This window comes from Lingula anatina, chromosome 5, assembly GCF_051362555.1.
Source record: "Lingula anatina isolate TDL-2025a chromosome 5, LinAna3.0, whole genome shotgun sequence".
NCBI classification, from domain to species: Eukaryota; Metazoa; Brachiopoda; class Lingulata; order Lingulida; family Lingulidae; genus Lingula; species Lingula anatina.
Genome location: NC_141771.1, coordinates 304,256 through 326,221, shown reverse-complemented (window position 1 = coordinate 326,221; position 21,966 = coordinate 304,256). Strand labels below are relative to the sequence as shown.

At 38.8% G+C, this 21,966-nt stretch overlaps 2 protein-coding genes across 3 annotated transcripts; one reads left to right on the top strand and one right to left on the bottom strand.

Moving 5' to 3' along the window:
* Nucleotides 1-1,855: 1,855 nt before the first annotated feature.
* On the top strand, nt 1,856-14,813 carry LOC106174372 (uncharacterized). Its single transcript, XM_087014207.1, has 3 exons — nt 1,856-2,246; nt 12,156-12,463; nt 12,816-14,813. The coding sequence occupies exons 2-3, from the start codon at nt 12,163-12,165 to the stop codon at nt 14,021-14,023; spliced, it is 1,509 nt and encodes a 502-aa protein (XP_086870333.1). The 5' UTR covers nt 1,856-2,246; nt 12,156-12,162; the 3' UTR covers nt 14,024-14,813.
* A 1,985-nt stretch (nt 14,814-16,798) lies between these two features.
* Nucleotides 16,799-21,684, bottom strand: LOC106174383 (medium-chain acyl-CoA ligase ACSF2, mitochondrial-like). 2 transcript variants are annotated; one of them, XM_087012551.1, is made up of 3 exons: nt 20,693-21,684; nt 19,756-19,956; nt 16,799-19,260 (listed from the first exon to the last, which is right to left on the bottom strand). In XM_087012551.1, the coding sequence occupies exons 2-3, from the start codon at nt 19,946-19,948 to the stop codon at nt 17,552-17,554; spliced, it is 1,902 nt and encodes a 633-aa protein (XP_086868677.1). In that variant the 5' UTR covers nt 19,949-19,956; nt 20,693-21,684; the 3' UTR covers nt 16,799-17,551. The 2 variants fall into 2 exon arrangements, with proteins under 2 accessions (XP_086868677.1, XP_086868678.1); XM_087012552.1 differs by having other exon boundaries at nt 16,799-19,062; nt 20,693-21,671.
* Nucleotides 21,685-21,966: the final 282 nt, after the last annotated feature.

The following is a 21,966-nucleotide window of genomic DNA, read 5'->3' as shown; positions in this document are numbered from 1 at the left end:
CATATACCTGTACAACTGCATGAACAAAATAATTTCGGTGAAACATTTCCTGTACCCATGTACAGCAGACACGGTGAAATAAACCTTGATGGCAAAAAAAATTGACAAAGTCCAGGGGCGGATTATTTGAAGGGGGGGGGGGGGGGGGGGGTGTCCGGAACAACAGGCCGAAGCCGACCATCACCTCGGCCCCTTGGTGTGAGGCTCGGGGCCTGCTCAAGGGCCCCGAAAAAAAAGTGTTTTTTTGGAGGGCAAACTGTGGCCTTTTGAACGGTTTAAAACTATGATTCAGCTTCTAAAAATTCTCATTTCAGAAGGGAAATATTAGTGTGATATATTTTTCAGAAACCGAAGGGAGCTCAAGACCCCCCTACCCCACTTTAAATCCACCGCTGATGTCAAGCTGGCTACGGGCCTGCCACAGCCACTTGTTCCCCTAAATTAGTAAAGAAACCGCTGTACCCTTAGCCAGCTACGCCAGACATCACACCACTAGTGGCAATTGTGGTTGCTGAGACGATGATAACACCAAGTTCGCGGACTGGCGTTGCGTAGGAGGAAATACATATAGGTATGGCTCACGGGCTATCGATTGTTATGGCAGATATATATATATATATACAACCAAACTGACCCTATCTGTGGCCCCATTCAGAATAGGGGACTAACTAGTCCGAGGGTCAAGTTAGTAGTACAGGCAATGTAAATATGGTTAAAGCTACCTTTTATAATGTGTGAAAATGAATAATTTGATAGTTATAATTTTGACAAAAGAAAATTTTTAATTTGGTGTTAATAGCCTCAGTTAGTCGATTTTTATTATTAATATGTAGTAGTTAATATATATTATTTATCTTATGCAAAATGGTGACATTTATTCTGAGTCTTGATGGCTTTTGCTGAAAATAATTGGTATGCATTATTATAGGTTAATTATGTGATTAGATATTGTTATTTTGGGGTTCAATATTTTATGTTAAGAGTTTACATTATGAATCTAAGAAAATTGGGGCCAAATTGAAAACATTAAGAATATTGCATATCCCAAAACATTTTATGAACAATTATGAAGTTTTATTGACATTGTCTGAAATTAATGTAGTAACTGATGACAGAGGTGTTATGGAATTTAAATCAAAGTCGGTCCAATGTTGATGCCAGGGAGGTACTAGCACATGTACTAGTATACAGATTTATCTCTATGGTTGATGTAAATAAAAAAATCTGGTATTTTTCACTACAAGTCTGTTATGTATAGTGGGAACCCCTGCAAGACACTGTTGTTCTGATGTAAAAATGACATTTTGATTTTTTGGGGTGTATTAATTATTTGAGATCCAACACTGGTAAGATACATTTAATTGCTAACTGGATAAAAGACAACCTGTAGTAGTACATGTAGGCCTAGGTGATGCTCCTGCAAGTAAGCTGAAAATAAAATATAAATACATAATTTAAATATATTGAAAATACCGGAGAGGAGTTAAAAGTGCACAGGGTTTTTTTTATTATTACAGTACGTGCTCCTATTATTAGCTTTTAAGAAGAATGTACATTGATTTTCCAAAATGGGATATAAATGTATGTTGTTATTCCGTTACTGAGGAGAACATAATAAATATGTTCAACTAAATGATTTTTTTTGCTTTGAATTCATAATTCATAATTTTGATTTATATTTATTCACTCATAAAGTATTCCGATTTAACAGATTGTACACTGAAATTAAATCAGTAAGAATATAATGCGATGCAGGTTAGATTGGCTGTATTGTTGTAACATGTTTGACCTATTCTGGGATAAAATAAGTCACTGATTGAACTCACGCATATGCAGATATAGGCCCAGTTGAAAATGCGTACTCAGTAATGACATGATTTTTCTACCCGTTATATCCCTGTTTCACTTAGTACGGGTGTTTGTAAAGGAATATCGATTTTCTGAAGCGTACATTTTTGGAAAGAATATTTGTATGCCGGCGACAAAATATTTACTGATATTTTTATTCACCTGCTTTCCCGCCAACATGTGGCACAGAACAACATCCCCCACGTCACAGATTGTGACATGTTGTGAGGACAACTGGGGTAAAGAACCCACAATGCAACGCAAATCCTTTGTTAAGATTTGTTAAGGTGTTTACGTAGCTACGAAATGATATGCATCTAGAGTATATTTGATAACCAGGCACGCAGCCAGGGGTGTTCTGGAGCAGGTCTACTCTGAACCAAAATTTGATCCACAATGTAGGTACCATTATATTTCTCGAGTTATAGAGAGCTAGGTGGCTTGTTGTTCATTTAAAGGTTAACTGAGGAAAAGTAATTAGAACAAACAATTGCCGGATAGTTTTCCCCTCAGGGGCGGTTTAGCTCTATTCCTACTGGGTGGGGTCGTCTACTATGTACGTCCCCACCCTTAAGAAAATTTCCTATAGGATCCTATAGGATTCCTATTGTCGTAGTTTTCTGTTGTTATGTAACTCAAGTTAACATTTTTTTAATAACTCATTTATTACATAACATCCAGCCACATGTGGGCATGTTGGCTAACTCATAAAGGAACAATGCATTGTGGGAGATATGTTAATTATGTTAATTACATTACAATATGCAACATCTCCCTTTTTTTTCAATAAAAAAAATCCTTGAATTATTATTTTTTTTTAAAGTTGCTAATAAACATTATCAGTTCACTGTCCGTGTTGTCTTTGTCTCCAAGACATTTCAATGTTCACAGTTCATAGGCACATGTAAATGTTGTTTTTTTTTAACACAAAAGTCAACAGAATCTCAAGTCCAGAGTTCATAAATGAAACAATTATGATTAAGCTTATTCAAATTACAGTCAATATGTAACATCTTCACAATTGATTTGTTACAGTCATTATTACTGAATTAATTCATAAGTTCAGTCTCTCTGGAGGTTTAATGTTCCTGCTTGATCTGCGTAAGGGTTGAGATTGAGATGTTTCACATTTTGTAACAGTCTCTGTGTTTCTAATGTCAACAAGAGGTTCATCAGTTTCCCCAATCTCATTGTTTCTGAAATCAAAATGTTCTTTTGTTTTATGAATGTGTTTCCTGTTGCGACGGTAAATTCCATCATTGGATTCCACATAATAAGATCTGGGTTTGTCTGATACAGTTTTAACCTTGGCAGGTTGCCATGTATTATTCTGGGTGTCATACATGCGAACAAATTCTCCTTCATGAAAAGGTGCAAGTGGTTTGGCATGCTGATCATAGTGTGTTTTACTGGAGTTCTGTCTCTTCTGTAATGCTACATTGTAGTCGGAGTTCAACTGTGACTGTCCAGCGGGAATATTTGTTTTATACTTCCGGTTATTCAATAACTCACAAGGCGCTGGTAGGTTGTGATCAATGGGTGTTGTGCGAAGACATAACATGGATAGGTGGGGGTCTGAATTTGATTCCCATGCTTTCTGAAATAGACTTTTAACAGTCTGTACCATTCGTTCTATGAATCCATTTGACTGCGGATACATAGGTGAGGATGTAATGTGCGTAAATCCCCAAGTGTTTGCGAAGTTTTTGAATTCTTCAGACGAAAACTGAGGTCCATTGTCAGTTTTAAGAATCTCAGGGATGCCATGCTCCTCGAATATGCTCTTTAAGTGTGCAATTACACTGCCTGATGATGTACTTGTAAGTTTCCGCACTAAGGGATATTTGCTGTACTGGTCAGCAACTAATAAGTAGTCAGTTTGTCTCCAATAGAACAAATCTGCTGCTAATGTGTGCCAGGCACGGGGAGGTACATCTGCTGGCAATAAGGGTTCCTTACTGTTGGCAGCTGCGTGTTTCTGGCAAGGTGGACACAGTCCAACTGTGTGCTCAATATCATTATTCATGCCAGGCCAGAATACAGACGATTTTGCACGTAGCTTACATTTCTCCACTCCCTGGTGGGCATAATGTAGCTGTTTAAGTAAGTCAGGGCGAAGTACTGTAGGAATAATCATCCTATTCCCCTTCATAATGATTCCATCTGAGATGCCTAACTCATCACGGTAGTTCCAGTATGGGTGGAGAAATTCTGGACACTCGCTGCGTGTAGCTGGCCATCCTACAGAAATCATTTCACGAAGAGCTGCTAGCTGTGGTTCTTTACTAGTTTCCTCGCGAATTTGCTCAATGCGTGTTGGATTTGCATTCATGTAAGAGTGTAATTCATGTATTGTGATGTCAAGTCCTTTGATGGAGTCACCTTCACAAGGTTTCATGCGTGAGAGGGCATCAGCTAGTCCTATATTTTTGCCTGGGACATACACAATCTCTGTGTCATAACACTGTGGTCTCAGCAACATGCGGGTCAGACGCGGTGGTGCGTTGTGTAGGTGCTTCTTGAAAATGGCTTCTAGAGGCTTATGGTCAGTCTCTACTGTAACATGTCTACCATAGATAAAATGGTGAAACTTTTCAAGACCAAACACTACTGCTAACATCTCGCGTTCAATGTTTGAGTAACGTGACTATGTTTCTGTGAGTGCTTTGCTGGCCATGCATATGCAACTGGGCCTTTATCCTGGATTAAGGCAGCTCCTAATCCATAAGATGAAGCGTCAACTTGGAGTGTAAGTGACTTGCTACTGTCGTAGAATTGGAGGTTTGTTGCATTTGCTATTTCTCTTTTAATCTCGTTGAATGCGATACAGTGTTCAGCATTCCACTGAAAAACACTATCCTTTTTGCACAGGTCTCTGAGACTGGCTGTAAGTTGAGACATATGGGGAATGTATCTGCTTAGATAATTGGTCATCCCAAGGAATGTTTGTAGCTCAGATACATTTCTCGGCTCATCCATTACATTAATGGCTTCTACCTTTGCTGGGTCTGGTTTTAGCCCGTCTTTTCCTATAATATGACCGAAGAATGGAATTTCCTCCTTTCTAAGAATCATCTTGTCTTCATTAAAGCGTATCCCCTTTCTTCTGGCGGTATCTAATACTACGCGCAGAGACGCATCGTGGTCAGATCCGTCTTCCTGCCAACCTGCTATGATAAGGTCGTCGGCGATTCCGGTAGACCCTGGAATGTCTTTGAATACTTCTTCAATCTTGGCCTGGAAGATGTCTTGAGATAGCGAGAGGCCAAAGGGTAGTCTGTTGTATCTAAATCTTCCGAAGGGCGTATTGAAAGTAGTCAGGAGAGAACTTTCTTCATCTAACGTGATATTCCAATACCCACTCCGAAGGTCAAGTATACTGAAATAATGCGCGCCATTCAGTTGAGGTAGGATGTCATCCAGTGTTGGAGTGTAGTGATGTGGACGTCTAATTGCCGTATTTAAGTCCTTTGGATCCAGGCAGGGATGTATTTTTCCTTTGGGTTTGGTTACACATACACATGAGTTTACCCATTTCGTTGGTTGTGTGACGGGTGATAGGATCCCTTGCTCAACGAGAGAGTCCAACTCCTCCTTGAGTGCTGGCTGCAATGCAATAGGTACACGCCGTGGTGGGTGAACAACAGGAGAAACAGTTGGGTCAATATTTATGTGATATTCCCCATCCAATTTCCCGATACCTTCAAAGACATCCTTATACTCTGATAGTATGGACTGTCTTGTCACTGTATTTATGTTCAGAGAAACAAGTCCCAGTTTCTGACTGGTTTCCATTCCTAGTATAACTGGTCCTTCACAGTCCACAATATAGCTGTCTGAGGTCACCATGACCTTGTCATTTGTGAATGTCAATGTTGCTATCCCACATACTGGTAATTTACTGCCACCATATCCAGTAATCGTGTCATTTGTAGGCTTTAGTGGTTGCTTAATTGCAAGTTTCTTGAAAGAAGACAGTGGTATCACATTTCCCTCAGCGCCAGTGTCTATTTTGCAATGTAATGTTGAAGCAGAGTTCCCAACTTTAACTTCAATGTCAGCAAATGGCTTAACGGGGGACTGTTTTGACTGAATACTGTCTACATATATAGAGTCAAAGTATACACTGCTACTGTCACTTTCATTTGCTACTGAATGCACAGTTTTACTATGGGTCGATGCAGTTACTGTTTTTGTTCTACATACCCTTTTCCAGTGATCTGGCTTGCCACATTTGAGACAAATTGTGCCTTTAGCTGGGCACTGTTGAAAACCATGTTCAGTTCCACACTTACCACATTCTTGCAGTGGCTGTCGTGAGCGTTGTTTGCTTGGTGCCTTTGACTGAGTTTGCTGGCGAGGAGTACGATGTTGTGGCTGTCTGTAACGCTGTCTCCCTCTTTGACTGTTTCCACTTGGCCGTAGTGCATGAATTTCCTTAGCTGATGTACTGTGAAGATCCTCAATCTGTTTCTTAGTTGCTTCCTCTGTTCGTGCAATGACAAGAGCCTGATCTAGTGTTAAATTTTCCTCTTTTTGTAATAATTTTGCCTGAATTCGCTCCGAGTTAGTGCCAAAAATAAGAGTGTCAATTATGTGTTGTTCAACATCGGTATATTTGCATTCATTTGCCACGAGTCTGATTCGTCTGACAAAAGAATCAATGCTCTCACCTGCTTCTTGTCTGCATGCTCTAAGTTTAAATCTCTGAATTCGAAAGTTACTCTTGGGCTTCGTGTATTCTTCCAACTTTTGCCAATACGAGGTCAACACGTCTGGATCATCAATGTTAAAAGTTTTCACAATTTCGCGGCCTTTTTCTCCGATCCACAAGAGAAGAAATTTCACTTGTCTTTCCTCTGACACAGCATCTAAAGGTCCTTCAAATATCAATTCACACTTTTCCTTGAAAAGTTTGAACGTACGCGGTAAGTCCATGGATTCCCAGTCCATGTGACGCGGCTGTATCCCATACATGTGCTCCATTTTTTTTTTTGAGTGATTCAAAATCCGTTTTTATCCTGTAAATTGTGGGTCATCCAAGCTCCAAATTATGCTACATCCAATGTAGATCCCGATTCTGACACCATGTCGTAGTTTTCTGTTGTTATGTAACTCAAGTTAACATTTTTTTAATAACTCATTTATTACATAACATCCAGCCACATGTGGGCATGTTGGCTAACTCATAAAGGAACAATGCATTGCGGGAGATATGTTAATTATGTTAATTACATTACAATATGCAACACCTATAGGATCCTATACGATCCTATAGGAAATCTTATAGGATCCTATAGGGCACATTTCCTATAGGATTTCCTATAGGATCCTATAGAAAATTGTTGTAAGTTAAAATCTTGAGAAAAATGCATATCTTATAAACAAATATCATTCTAAACAACAGATATTTGATATAGGTCAATTTTTAACTTTGAATTGTCCATTAAATATCACTATTAAAGCAAAATTGCTTTTTATTGTTTAAAATGCACATTCTTATAGTCTTCTATAGGATTCTATAGAAATTTTTTAATTTCTATTTTAAAGAAATCTTGAAAAAATTGATCATTTGTAAAGAAATCTTTTATGGAGAAATATTTTATCATTAGGCATGTTTTTGTATCAAATCATTCAAGCTGATTTTTTTTTTCATTTATGTTCAGACCATTACAAAAATTCCTATAGAATCCTATAGGAAATCTTATGGAATTTCTATAGGAACGTATAGGAAATCCTATGCTAATTCATACAGGGAATTTTTATAAGGCCAAATTATATGAAAAATAATGAATCTGGTCTAAATATCAGTATGTAATTTTAATTTTTGATATATTTTCAGACCATTACAAAAATTCCTATAGGATCCTATAGGAAATCTTATAGGAATTTCTATAGGAACCTATGGGAAATCCTATGCTAATTCATATAGTGAATTTTTATAAAGCCGGTTTAAATGAAAAACAATAAAACTGGTCTTAATATCAGTATATAATATATTTTTACTTTTTGTGTGATCATATTCACTTACTTCATATTTCTTCTATTATATTGAATGTCAACCTTATCTAATCAGATTTTACTTGACCTTGGCTGTTTTAAAACGTGAAAGTGCAATCCTGCCTAATATATAAAATATGATGTAAAAGTAAGTGAACATTAAGGGTATAGTACTGTCCCTCATAAAGGATGGGAAATGAGGACAAATTAATATGTTTATAAAGATACATTTTATTATAAACCATGCTCAATCACTTGTAAGGTTTAACAGTCAACTGATGTTAGCTAGAGAATGCCCTACTCCACCAGCCATAACCACAGATTCAACAACTGTGAATTTCTTTTATCCTGGCACCTATTATTAGGTCATTACTGTTGTAGCTCTTGTTACACTAGTAACAGTAACCGCCTATTAGGTGTTATCAGATGTGTGGTATCCTGTCTAAGTCTTTGTTTATAAGAGACAAGCAGCAAATGAGTATACAGCGATCAAGACATTTTAAATTCAGGAGCATAGTGGAAGGGTACAAAGTGTAGAAAAATCGGATTGAGGATGGTATGTATTACAGTAATGCATTGGATCATTTGGGCATCTAATCAAATTGAAAATGAGGTAATTGATCTAATTTGTAGTGTACCTTGTAAACATCATATCTATATTACATTAAACAAGTTATAATTTATAATGTATAGTTTCCTTTTTAGCCAACAAAGAAACAAGGATACATAATGCAATCACTGTTTAGTCTCTTTATTTCTTGTAAAACTGTGATCAGTTGCTCATCAAAATATTTCTTTAAATGCAGTTGAATCTAAAAAAAACAATTTACATTTCATTTAACTTTTGGTTTGTGATTTATTAAAAATTATCTATTTAATGTTATCCACAACTGCCTCCAAGGGACCATCATGATATATAACTGAGAAAGACCCATGATAATAGATAACATACAATTAACATGTTAGAGGGGCTGTCAGGGCAAATTTCATTACCTCACATGTTCTTCAGGATCGTTTATTTGCCAAGTTTTCTTTCCCTTTAATTTCTTTTCAACCCTTAATGTGAGGTAAACACCATAGTTTGTTTAAAAATATTTTTTGCTAACCTATACATAATGGAAATGAAATGTGCATTGTGAAAATCTGACCATTTTGCTTACACAAAAGCTATAAATTTTAACTTGGGGGTTGCTTTTTTGTGGTTTGGACTGATGATTTAGGCCAAGCAAAGACTAGTGAGAATAGGGAATTACTGTTTACCCACGGAAATTAGTTTTCTATGAGTTTTTGGGACTTTTTTGGCCCTGGCAGCTCTGTAATGGCTCAATTGCATACTTAACCAGATTTCTACATTTTAAAATTAGTTTCTGATTGTTCCTGTGGGCTTGGTCCTCTGAAATATGTTCATGTTCTTTATATTTTTTTACAAATTATCCAGCTTTAATACCTTGTCTTTGAAAAAAATTCAGTTAACTAATAAAGGCTATGAATTGCTCAAAATAGAATTGGTGCAATGATTATTATTGATCTCATTCGAAAATTTTTCGTTCATCATTTTGCATTTTTGTAGACATGTACAATTAATTGAAATTCACAAAGTCTTTCTTTCAGAATGCGTCTGCAAATGGTTCAACACAACTTAGATGGAGGTTAGGAAGACCATCACAGTATAGTTGAACAATGTGCAAAAGACTTTTGTCTGAAATTCTTCAATTATTAAGTGACTAAAGCAGTATGCTGACAATGGACACGGTCTGGCCAAGGGAGGTTTTAGCCACTCATTCTGGCAGGAGTTCGAACGCACACAAGAAAAAGACAGTGACGCCACAGCTTGACAAGACATATTGGATCCTTGTGATAACTTATAGAACTTATAATTCAAAAGCAGTAGCAGCACCGTTAAATTTGCAAAAAAATCTATGAAACAATTCTCTAGTACGCTGGTTGCATACCATACTGTGGAATATGTACATACATTTATACATATTGAATAAAGAATGTAAACATGATATTCTCTTTTGTTTTGAGGGACCAGTACCTATAACCAATTTTGCCAAAGGTCCAACAATATATAAAAAGCTGTAAAAATATTCAAAGCAGTTAATATGAATTTCTATAGGTTCCTATAAGATTTCCTATTGGATCCTATAAGATTTCCTATAGGATCCTATAGGATTTCCTGTAAGATTTCCTATAGGATTTTCTATAGGATCCTATAAGATTTCCTATAGGGTCCTTTAGGATTTCCTATAGGATCCTATAGGAAATCTTATAGGAAATCCTATAGGATCCTATACATGTAGGAAATCTTATAGGAAATTTTCGTAAGGGTGGTCATTGGGGGTCTGGATCTAGTTCGCATGTAGGGTATAACCAGCCTACAGTTGCATTGGTTGTACGTGGAGTGGCATTGTCATGCTGGAAACATAAATGGGTGATCATGGTCCCAAAAGATACATTCTATAATAATTCCTTAAATTTCCTCTCCGGTACTTAACTTGGATGCATGGGTCTGTTCCCGTTGACCACTGTCTGCTCGCCTACATCGCCTACATTACTTGGAAAAGGGGTTAGGACAACCTTTTAGAACAGTGCTGTATGTATATTATGTAAATTTGAAATTTAACGTTTTGAGACCTTGCACTGGGGTCATATGGAATAATGCAATGGGTATACTGGTTTGATCTGGTTTGGTAGCCCTGATAGTAGTAGTAGTAGTAGTAGTAGTAGTAGTAGTAGTAGTAGTAGTAGTATCTTCAATCTCCAGTGTAGTAGTAGTAGTAGTAGTATCTTCAGTCTCCAGTGTAGTAGTAGTAGTAGTAGTGGCAGTAGTATCTTCAGTCTCCAGTGTAGTAGTAGTAGTAGTAGTAGTAGTAGTAGTAGTAGTAGTAGTATCCTCAGTCTCCAGTGTAGTAGTAGTAGTAGTAGTAGTAGTAGTAGTAGTAGTATCCTCAGTCTCCAGTGTAGTAGTAGTAGTAGTAGTAGTAGTAGTATCCTCAGTCTCCAGTGTAGTAGTAGTAGTAGTAGTATCCTCAGTCTCCAGTGTAGTAGTAGTAGTAGTAGTAGTAGTATCTTCAGTCTCCAGTGTAGTAGTAGTAGTAGTAGTAGTAGTAGTAGTAGTATCTTCAGTCTCCAGTGTAGTAGTAGTAGTAGTAGTAGTAGTAGTAGTATCTTCAGTCTCCAGTGTAGTAGTAGTAGTAGTAGTAGTAGTAGTAGTAGTAGTAGTAGTAGTATCTTCAGTCTCCAGTGTAGTAGTAGTAGTAGTAGTAGTAGTAGTATCCTCAGTCTCCAGTGTAGTAGTAGTAGTAGTAGTAGTAGTAGTAGTAGTAGTATCCTCAGTCTCCAGTGTAGTAGTAGTAGTAGTAGTAGTAGTAGTAGTAGTAGTAGTAGTAGTATCCTCAGTCTCCAGTGTAGCAGTAGTAGTAGTAGTAGTAGTAGTAGTAGTAGTAGTATCCTCAGTCTCCAGTGTAGTAGTAGTAGTAGTAGTAGTAGTAGTAGTAGTAGTATCTTCAGTCTCCAGTGTAGTAGTAGTAGTAGTAGTAGTAGTAGTAGTAGTAGTATCCTCAGTCTCCAGTGTAGTAGTAGTAGTAGTAGTAGTAGTAGTATCCTCAGTCTCCAGTGTAGTAGTAGTAGTAGTAGTAGTAGTAGTAGTAGTAGTATCCTCAGTCTCCAGTGTAGTAGTAGTAGTAGTAGTAGTAGTAGTATCCTCAGTCTCCAGTGTAGTAGTAGTAGTAGTAGTAGTAGTAGTAGTATCTTCAGTCTCCAGTGTAGTAGTAGTAGTAGTAGTATCTTCAGTCTCCAGTGTAGTAGTAGTAGTAGTAGTAGTAGTAGTAGTAGTGAAAGGAAAGCTCGCAGTGAATAAATTAAACGTAAGCATCGTATAAGACAGCTGAATGTTAAACTGAATGCATAGAACAGAAAAAAATGAGGGGAGGAAAGCAGCCGAAATCGCGTTTTGCCAAATATTATGCACATCTATTGCCTACCGTATGGTGATAATGATGATTTAAGATAATTAATTTTAGACAAGTTTCTTCTAACATTTCAATAACTATGTGGCACATTTATCGATTTGCCTGCCCATTTAAACTAATGAGAGTGACTTGAATGAAGAAGAGCATCACATATTAGAAGCACAAGGATCTTGTGACACTAACAGGGCAAGTGATTGTGATCCAGAGGTTAAAAATTAAGAATAGTAGCAACGCCTTATAAAAATGGGGTGACATTTGTTATATCAGACTATAAAGTTCTGTGTGGGTATAACGTAACGTGTATGCTCTACAAGTTTCCGATATGTATTTCAGAGTCATCATGAATGAAGATCAAAAGAAGAGGATTAGACAGCAGTATGTCTACCTGGTCAACAACCTGACAGACCCGAGGAGTACAGGGCTTGTTGATCACCTGTACCAAGATGGCGTCATTGAGCTGCGAGATCGTCAGATTGTGGAAAGTAAACCAGCGACAAAAGACGCCATAAAACATTTGCTAGATGCTGTGATGAACTCTTCACATCAGGAAGCATTTGATTGTTTCCTCAAACTTTTAAAAGAATATGGACAAGACTACATGGCCAATGTTTTAAGACAAAGTACCAGTTCTCATGGAGCAGGTAAATATATGACCTGATATCGATTGTATTGTAATGGTACAGTTTTTTTCAGTGTTTAACCGTTCATAACTGATGTGAATACTGTAGGTTCGGTCATTCCTCGCTGAGTGGTAAAACATTTGCCTTCTTGGCAGTGAAATATCACCCTCGTCTGTTTTCTTCATAATCAAATAAAAGATTACTTGTTTTATTCAGCATATAAAAGCGTATCACAGTGTCAAGACAACGAAAAATGCTATCATCATTCTTTTAATCATACCAAAGTATAGCAAATTAATGCATCTGTTTTGCACATTGATAACATATAACATTTGTAAGCATAAAGCAAAGTCATAGTGTATTTAAATTCTAGGTTTGTGTGATGTGTGTCCAGAAGACAAGAAATCCCCTGCCACCTTAGTGTGTTTGGACTGCAAGGAGCTCATGTGTTCTACGTGTGCCGGCTGTCATAAGAGGACAAGACTTTTGAAAGATCACAGACTTCAGGAATTAACAGCGGCCCTTACAGACAAATGTCAGGTACACCCATCCCTTTATCTTAAATCCTACTGTCCCCAATGTGACGCCCTTGTCTGTGAGCGATGTATGGTGGACACACACAAAGGACACACAGACGCTTGGAAAGATGCAATAACAGCGGCAGAGGACTTGAAATGTAAACTGAACGGGATTACTGATGAAATCAAGGATATAACTCTCAACAAACCTTCAGAAACAGCCATACAGCAGGCAATGGGTGCGGTGGTTATAGGAGAGATCACGCCGACATTGATCACACAACACCAACTGCAGTATTCTAAGGACCTGAAAGAATGGCCCATAGCTGTGGACAGAATGCCTTGTGGTGACGCCGTGATGGGGATGTTCTGTAAGGCTGATGAAACCAAGTGTCGTATCATCTTCTGTTCCTCCACATGGGACATCAAGAAGGAGATCAGGGTTACGGAACTGAATGGACTGACAGTACTACGTGATGGTACACTAGCAGCTACTGTATATGACGGCAGTACACGGGAAGTGAGGATATATATTAAAGAGGGTGTTGTGAAATCATCGTTCAAGTGCAGTACAGCTGGTCGTATTACAGTGAACCACGAAGGTCATCTGGTCGTGATGGATAATAGCGCGGGTAAAGCAGATAAGGTTATGGTATATCGTACTGACGGTACACAGATCAGGGTATTCACTGACACCTCATCGAAACCAGTACGATATGCCAAGTACATAACAACCACACGCAGTGGTGACGTCATAGTATCAGATCCCAATGACTGCTGTATACGTGTCTACACACCTGAGGGTCAGCTACGGTACACGTACGGTGGGGAGGGCGTTATGAAGAGTTCACACGGTGTCTGTGTGGATGAAGATGAAACCATATTTATCTGCGACCCCCATGCTCACAACATCCACCAGGTGTCTCCTGCTGGCCAGTTCATGCGATATGTGTTGACAGACAAGGATGGAGTGTGGGTACTCCATGCAGTGAGTATCAACCAGGAAGGGCACCTCGTGGTAGCTGAAATGGGCGGATGGATCAATACATACAAGTATAAATAACAGCGTATGATGTTATTTATTCCTGGTCTGTGATCAAAATAGACGCCCAGCCTTCAATATGAAAACCGCCGCATGTATTGAAGATAATGTTTACATACTTGATCTGCATATAATATACCTGTATATGAATATCACATATTGGACTTGAATATTAGATGTGTATATTTTTATAGATGTAAAACTGTGATACCATATCCCAGTTCTTTCACTGCTAGAAACTGTATATGTTTGCCTAATTCCAAACAAATTTAGTTTGATTCTAAGATTTCGGAAGATACGTGAGTCGGGCAAAGACTATAAGTCAAGTAGAATCGTACAAAATATTACTACTTTTAAGTTACTTTAAAAAGTGACAGATTGTAGACAGACAGATTCTTAATAGGTGTCCTTTATTTAGGAATACAAACATTTTTAGCCTTTTAAAGTTTGGAATCAACCACGTCCAAATCTTGTCTTTTAAATCCTCTCTCGTCTGAGACAGTCGGCGTGGATTTCATAGTGGTGATCTGATACTGAAAAGGGTAACGGTAACAAAAGATTGATTTGAAGCGTACAAGTAAATTATTAATGCATCATTTATTTAGGAATTCATACTTTTAGAACTAATGATTAGCATCATCCAGATTTTGAATTTTGAATTTTTTATGCCATCTATCGTCACCACGTTCGTATCAGTGGTGTGGCTATCATAGTGGAATCTGAAATCAACTTTTTGAAATGATTACATCATAGCTATATTTTGATATGTGATTATATTTGTTCTTCTTTATCAATAAAACTGATATCCCAACTTTCTGTTTTTATTGTATTTAATTTTAGAAACATACTCATGCTGTTTTAAGAGAAATGGAATTTCTTTGTATAATTGATCTCACAAACAAATTAACAAATCAATGAATAAGAAATGATATAAGAAGAACGAAAGATGGAGTCACGCGTGACAGGGCTTTTATTGTACCTTTCCTTTTGCATTTTGTTTAAGAATTCAAAGTGATTTATGGCAGTTAAATATGCATTCAATTCGGATTTTTATAGATCATACTTTGTATTGTAATTATTGAGTCTGATGCTCTAAAAATGAAAATGAAGTCACTACCTTATAATTTTTTTGTTATCTTTATTGTTTTAATATTAGGATAAGTACTTTATACAACAGAAACAGGGGGCGGGGTATTTAAAATGTAGGTCTTTATAACGTATTGAATACCCCTTAAAACCAAAACTCTTATCTTTTATACCTTCAAACCTTTTTGCGACTCTCTCCACTCTCTTCTGGCTCAATGTAATCGACACTCAAAGTAGAATCAATCCAAAATCCCTCCGTACACAAGGCGTGTAATATCAAACTCGTGCACAACTGTAATCTGGAAAATCCCGTAATAATGTCTAACAATGTGAGCGTGACATCAGGGACACACGACAAATAACACGGAACTTCGTTGCACCGATCAAAATGTTTTTTTTTTAATGAATTAGGCCTACTCTATCAATTTAAAATACTATTGGCTAATAGTGTTTTTATATTTAGACTTATTTAAGCCGCATTCACATCGAGTTGAGCCGTGGCTCTACAAAGCCACGACCTAAATATGGCGGACGTACATGAAAGGAAAACTGCCTAATCTTTTAATAGTAGCTCCTCCTCTCACGCACCTTTCCATGCGTCGTCCCTGCGGGGATACAGTCACTAAATCTAGGCTCCGTTGGGACGACACATGGGGAGGCGTGTGAGAGGAGGAGATACTATTTAAATTTAGGCGGTTTTTCATTCATGTACGTCCTCCATATTTAGGTCGTGGCTTTGTAGATCTATGGCTCAACTCGCTTATGAATAATTCAGTGCACTTTTTAGAAATAAAATGCCTCGTTCAACAAACAATTAATAATTAACCCCATAGCGCCTGACAGCATCTGACCTAGAAAGTGCCCTTGGTCCTGAGCCCTCTACACGGACGCACTCAATTTTACAGGCGGCCTCATTTAAGCAATAATAATGTATACACTTGTCTAGAAAACACCTAAGAACTGTACATTTTTAGAAAGCCAACAATGTAAGCTTTAAAGTCATAACAGTTTTATTCATATTTGTTAACTTAGGTAGAAATAGCAGGAGTTTAAATATGAGACTTGCTTTTCTCGAAGAGAAGTAAAAAACAAAACTTTAATTTCAGCATACACATTCTTTTTCACTTTACCAAACAATTTGTTGAAATTTACTCAGAAACATTCGAAATATATTTTAAATAATGTCAGAAAATTTCAGAAAGATATCTTATTTAGTTTTTGAGTTATAATGAATTTCCTGGGATGCGTGCTGTACCTAAAAACCTTCATCACGTCAGCTAGTTGCACAATATACTGGCGGGCTAGCTGACTGGAAGACTTCCACCTAATTACGTTTATAATTACAAATAGATTGTAAATTAAGTGCCTTTTTTAATAGTTCTTCTATAGTTTTTTAATCAACTGAACCAGGATACTCATAAAATTTTGTTTTGCACTCAAATCATACATGTATACAAGAATACAAACAATATCATGAGCAAATATTACACTTTCGTGAATAAAAATTGCATCATAAAAATACAAGCAAACGTGGAATTTGTACTAATACACAAGCAGGAAAAGACATGTTGATACAGCGCACTAGTAAACATATTACATCTGTATTTATACTCAAGCAGGAAAAGCCATACGTAGATGCAGCACACAAGTAAACATATGTCATTTGTACTTATACATAAGCAGGAAAAGACATGTTGATGCAGTACAACGTAACATATTACATTTGTATTTATGCACAAGCAGGAAAAGACATGTTGATACAGCACACAAGGCAACATTTAGCCTGACTTGCCACGGAACGTTTACAGTCATTTTATCAGCAATATAGCCCTTCCAATTACTATTGTCGTCTGCTTGGTTACTGCCGTTATTATCATCAGCGTTTTTCATAAATCAAGCCCCACGTCCGAATCTGCTCTCTGACAACTCATACTAGCCAAAGGTACATAATCTTTGAAGTTATCGGAGTATCAAAATCTATCAAGGACACTTTCCCGAAGTCTGAATTTCTATCAAGACTAGAACATTTCTCAAACCATAATTTCTGCGGACTTCTCGTCGCCATTTTGACTTCTTAGCGCCTCGACAATGGTTGAAATAAATCGCTTTTTCATTATCTAATTCTTGCTACACGTCTTTTAAAAGCCGGTAGTAAACAAAAAACTAACATTGAGTTATTCTTGTGATAGAAGCATGAATTGTTACAAATGACAGAGGACAGTACAAGCATGTAAACACAGAAACCGCGTATATGCGGTTCCCGGCACTGAGGACTTTTTAAAATGAACCGCATATGTGCGGTTCCCGGCGCTATGGGGTTAACACAAAAATGTATCTAAAAGGATGAGGAACAATTAACATATCAATGTATCCAAAAAGCATACTTGAGCTCCTGCTGATAATACTACTTTTTAAATGATCATTTGGCTTTGCGTAAAACATGTCTTTCATTTGGAGTTCAGGTCATGATAAACCAAGTTTCTCAATGGCCAATTTTCTTAGTTCTTGATGCTGCGTTTTTCCAGAGTGTGACAACGGAAACGCCGAGAACAGAAAAAAATATCTCGGAGCCAGAGTAAGTCCGTCTGGGCCGGGAAGGAACTGCTTTCTACACCAATCACGAATCTCCTTCAGTATGACCTCTTCACTTTCCGTTTCCGGGTCGTTGCTAGGAATAATACACGCGCAGAGTTCCTCGTGCAGTCTGGGGTCAGGGACCCCAACAACTGCCACCTGAGAAATTAGAGGATTCTCTGAGAGAACGCTCTCCACATCCGCTGGATTCACATACACGGTTGCCCTTTTTATTGCAAACGATTTCCTACCCAGTATCCGGATGTGGTCAAGGTCGTTCATAACGGCAAGGTCTCCGGTTTTAAACCACCTCAATGGCGTGAGAGCGTTAGCCGTGAGGTTTTCGTCATCCAGATACCCCTCAAAGACCGCTGGTCCACGAACGTAAAGCTCCCCTCGCTCCCCCCTGGGTACCATCCGGCCTTCGTCGTCGACAACCTTGACCGCGACCCCCTCCTGGATTTTAAACCACCCGAGGGCGCCACTCTCTGTGTTGTCTGCCGCGTACTCTTCTGAAGGCCACCCGTCGATCTCAGTTGCTCCATAAATATTTAGAATAATTAGACCCGGGTATTTCTCCACGCAGCTTTTTATAACATCTGTTTGAGTAACCTGCCCGGTGGTGAGGCCGTACAGCAATGGCGGTAGTTCCGGCCCTGTGGACGGCTTTGCCAGGCTGAGGTCATACAGCATGTACGGCATAATCACCGCGTGCGTGCATCTTTCAGTGCGCATGATCCGGAAGGAAGTTTCAAGATCACCTCTAGTCACGGACACAGCACTGGGCTGGGAAACCAGGGTGATTCCTCGAACAGGGATAAAGTTCAGCCCGGCAGCCACGCCCACCTTCCAGGAAAACGGACGATCATTGAAAAAGCGAGCACCGTCAGGAACCGACCCTGCCGCTATGTTGTTTAGGGACACTCGGATGAACTGGAAGTGATTGAAGAGGCAAGCTTTGGGTGGCCCCGTGCTACCAGATGTTAACAAGGCAAGTAGAGGGTCCTCCATCTGAACCTTTTGTTGGGCGGCAAAGACGACAGCAGTCTGTATCTCTGACAGGTCCTTGCCGAGCATGGTGGAATACGTGGTACAAAACGAGGCATCCTCATGGAAATCAACACAGACTACTTTCACACGCTCAATTGGATGATTGAAGTCATTGCACTTGCCCACGACGATGGTGGCAAAGCTGGTGTCTCCACCTGAATGGATGATAACGACCTTGACTTTGTACTTGTCCACCAAGGCCATTAGTTCCTCGGGAGTCGAGCCAGACTTAATAAGGATAAGACAGACGCCCACTCTGGAGCACCCTAGCAGTACGTCCAGGTACTCGAGACAGTTTGGGGCAGTGATAACGACACGATCTCCCAGCGCCAGACCCAGTTCTAAGAGACCTGAAACAGAAAGACACGCCCTGCTATACACTTGTAAAAGACAGTTTGGGGCAGTGATAACGACACGATCTCCCTTCACCAGACCCAGTTCTAAGAGACCTGAAACAGAAAGACACACCCTGCTATACACTTGAAAAAGACAGTTTGGGGCAGTGATAACAACACGATCTCCCAGCACCAGACCCAGTTCTAAGAGACCTGAAACAGAAAGACACATCCTGCTATACACGGCCTCTTCTAATAGACACATAAAAAAATTGTCTGTACATGAAGGGATAGGTATAGAAATAGAAATATCATGTTTACACTGCCGTAAGACATTTTAAAAAAGCAATATGTACTAGTACGTTCGAATGAAACTTTGAAATTGTTCTTTCTGATATTCAAGTTCCATTTTATGGTATAGATAAAGTACGAGGCGCTGAGCTTTACGCGAAATAGAGCAGATAATTGGCGAGGCTTTAATAACGTAAAGATATTCTTGTGACTAATTATCATGTTCTATACTGTGCAATTTCACTCCTAAATTAAATAACCTTTAAAATCATCTTTGTATCGGATTGTGTGTGTGTGTGTGTGTGTGTGTGTGTGTTTGTGGTTTACGGTTACTTATTAGTTAATGATTTACTTTGGCGGATGTCTGCGTTCTCTGGGCGCGTTTCTAGTGTTCTAAGCTACACTTGTGTGTCCTACCTGCCGCACACTGAAGAGACCGTCTGTGCACCTGTCTGTAGGAAAGTGCTGCTCTCTGTCCTGGTCCTGTGTAGAAGACGATCGCCTCCCTGTCAGGGTGCTCGGCCACTCTCTCATCCAGGTAGTCGGGCAATATCCGGGCATCTAAGCGGTGGGTTAGTGGTCTGTGTGCGAAACTTAAACCTGCACTCATAGCTGACTCTGGATTGCACATGAATTGAAATATGCAATAAAATATTAATTACAATAAAAATGCAGATCAGAAAATATTGTTGATGATGGTGTACTAGTACATGGAGGCTCTGATGTCATGGCATCCCAGACGTATGCCTGGACCAACAGCATGAGGAGGACACCCCACTGCTGCTTTATATCATTGTAATATGAGAAAGCTAAGTGTCATATACCAGCTGGTCTATAGACTTTCAGCATGAGGAGTGCACCCCACTGCTGCTTTGTATCATTATTTTATGGACGGAATGGTGCCATGTCAGCCGGTGTAACGAAACTGAGGGTCCGTGTAACAGAAAGTCCGCCCTCCATATAGTTATAATGGTTAGGGTTAGTCTGAGCTAAGTGGGTCAAAATCTAGGACGAGGCTCACCTGTACAAATGAATGAGAAACGGACTCTCTGTTATGGGGAACTCTCTGTCACGTTACATATCTCTATCAGATGCCAGCTCAGTGATGAAGTCAACTTAATGATAACATACTAACAGTACAGAAATATGCATAGAATTATCAGAAATATGTCTGTGAATAGTGAATCCCAATGTGTATGGCTGGTACATTGTACATGGTATGTCCCGGTAACTAGATATGCTGAAGAGTTTGTTATTTAGAGCACGCGGATACATGTATGTATACTGTCACCAGAACTGAAATCAGCCAACTACTTAACGTGACAGAATATATATTGTTAAAAATACAACTTACTTTATACGTAAATCTCCCAGTCGATAGGGCAGCCCTGTTAACTTGGGTAAACAGATTAGAGCAGAACCGTCACCTTGACCTCATGGCGTTAAACTATATCGTTAAAATAAACAAACTGGGCCATTTGTGTCTATCGTCATAGAAGGCGGAGAAGGGGAGGTCAGTAGGAAACTTAAAATTAAGGTACATATGAACCAAGCATCAGAAGAGCGCGGATTCCCAGTAACACATATCAAGGAGTTATAACAGTTATAACTCCTCGCAGATATAAACCACTTCTACTAGTTTCTTATACAACTCAAATAAAGTCGACATGCCGAGGGATAAACTGAATAAATCACTGGATCAGCTACAAAAAAACTTTAGACTGCCCTCTTCTATAATTTTGGTCAGAAATTTAATCCACTTATGTGACCTCCTTTTCTGCCCCATGTATATACAGCACAAAAAGCTAGCAGAAAAACCGTTCAAATATCATTTTCGGGTAATTTAAGCAATGTCTTTTGGAAAGTCTCTTAATTAGTTATTCTATTTGAAACTATATGCTGGCATTCGGTTGGTTTTGTGGCAAAAAATTGACTTCATATACAGCTCTATATCAACTGGAACTCATCCAAAATAGCTTTTTCCTGGCTGGTTGGTTATCCAGTTTACGCGCTCGTTCCCTTTTTTTAATTTTCTTCGTACAAACCTCCGTCAACATTGTAGAAGAGGCAACATCAATTATGTTTTCAAAACACTGGTTTTGTTGCATGTAACAACTAGTATTTAGATCTCAACATAACAGATCTACAGCTGCAGTAGTCAGATTTTTGGCGACGACAACCGCATTTAGTCGGCTGTTTAGTGACACATCCCCTCAATTGAGGTCGCCACTGTCGTGGGACGTTAACGTTCACATGCGTTGACATCGTGTATTAGAACGGGGAAACGCATTTTGAGATGTTCAATACCGGTAAAATTAGCTTCATGAGAATGTGTTATTTGTATTGCAATACTGGCAGGCAGTTTGACCTAGATATACACGTGTACGTGTTGAGGAGGTCTGCTGTGCTGCAAGGGTTGAAATATATTTATTAATAAACACTGTAGTAGGACTCAAACTACATGTAGGGCGCCGGGGGACCTGTGTGTTGACAGTGCGACTAGCTGTAGTATATTCTACGTGGATTACTTGAATCAATGTAATCTATCACGTTTTGAATTTAAGAGGATTCCAAGGAAAAAACGACGGGCACCTGCCCCTCCCTCGGCGTCTGCGGTACCTCCACTTG

Excerpts from the sequence above, each read along its gene's own strand:
- LOC106174372 (XM_087014207.1), top strand. The coding sequence starts at position 12,163 with ATGAATGAAGATCAAAAGAAGAGGATTAGACAGCAGTATGTCTACCTG. Across the intron at positions 12,464-12,815 it reads TACCAGTTCTCATGGAGCAG|GTTTGTGTGATGTGTGTCCA; the intron begins GTAAATATATGA and ends TTTAAATTCTAG.
- LOC106174383 (XM_087012551.1), bottom strand. The coding sequence starts at position 19,948 with ATGAGTGCAGGTTTAAGTTTCGCACACAGACCACTAACCCACCGCTTA. Across the intron at positions 19,261-19,755 it reads GTCTCTTCAGTGTGCGGCAG|GTCTCTTAGAACTGGGTCTG; the intron begins GTAGGACACACA and ends TTTCTGTTTCAG.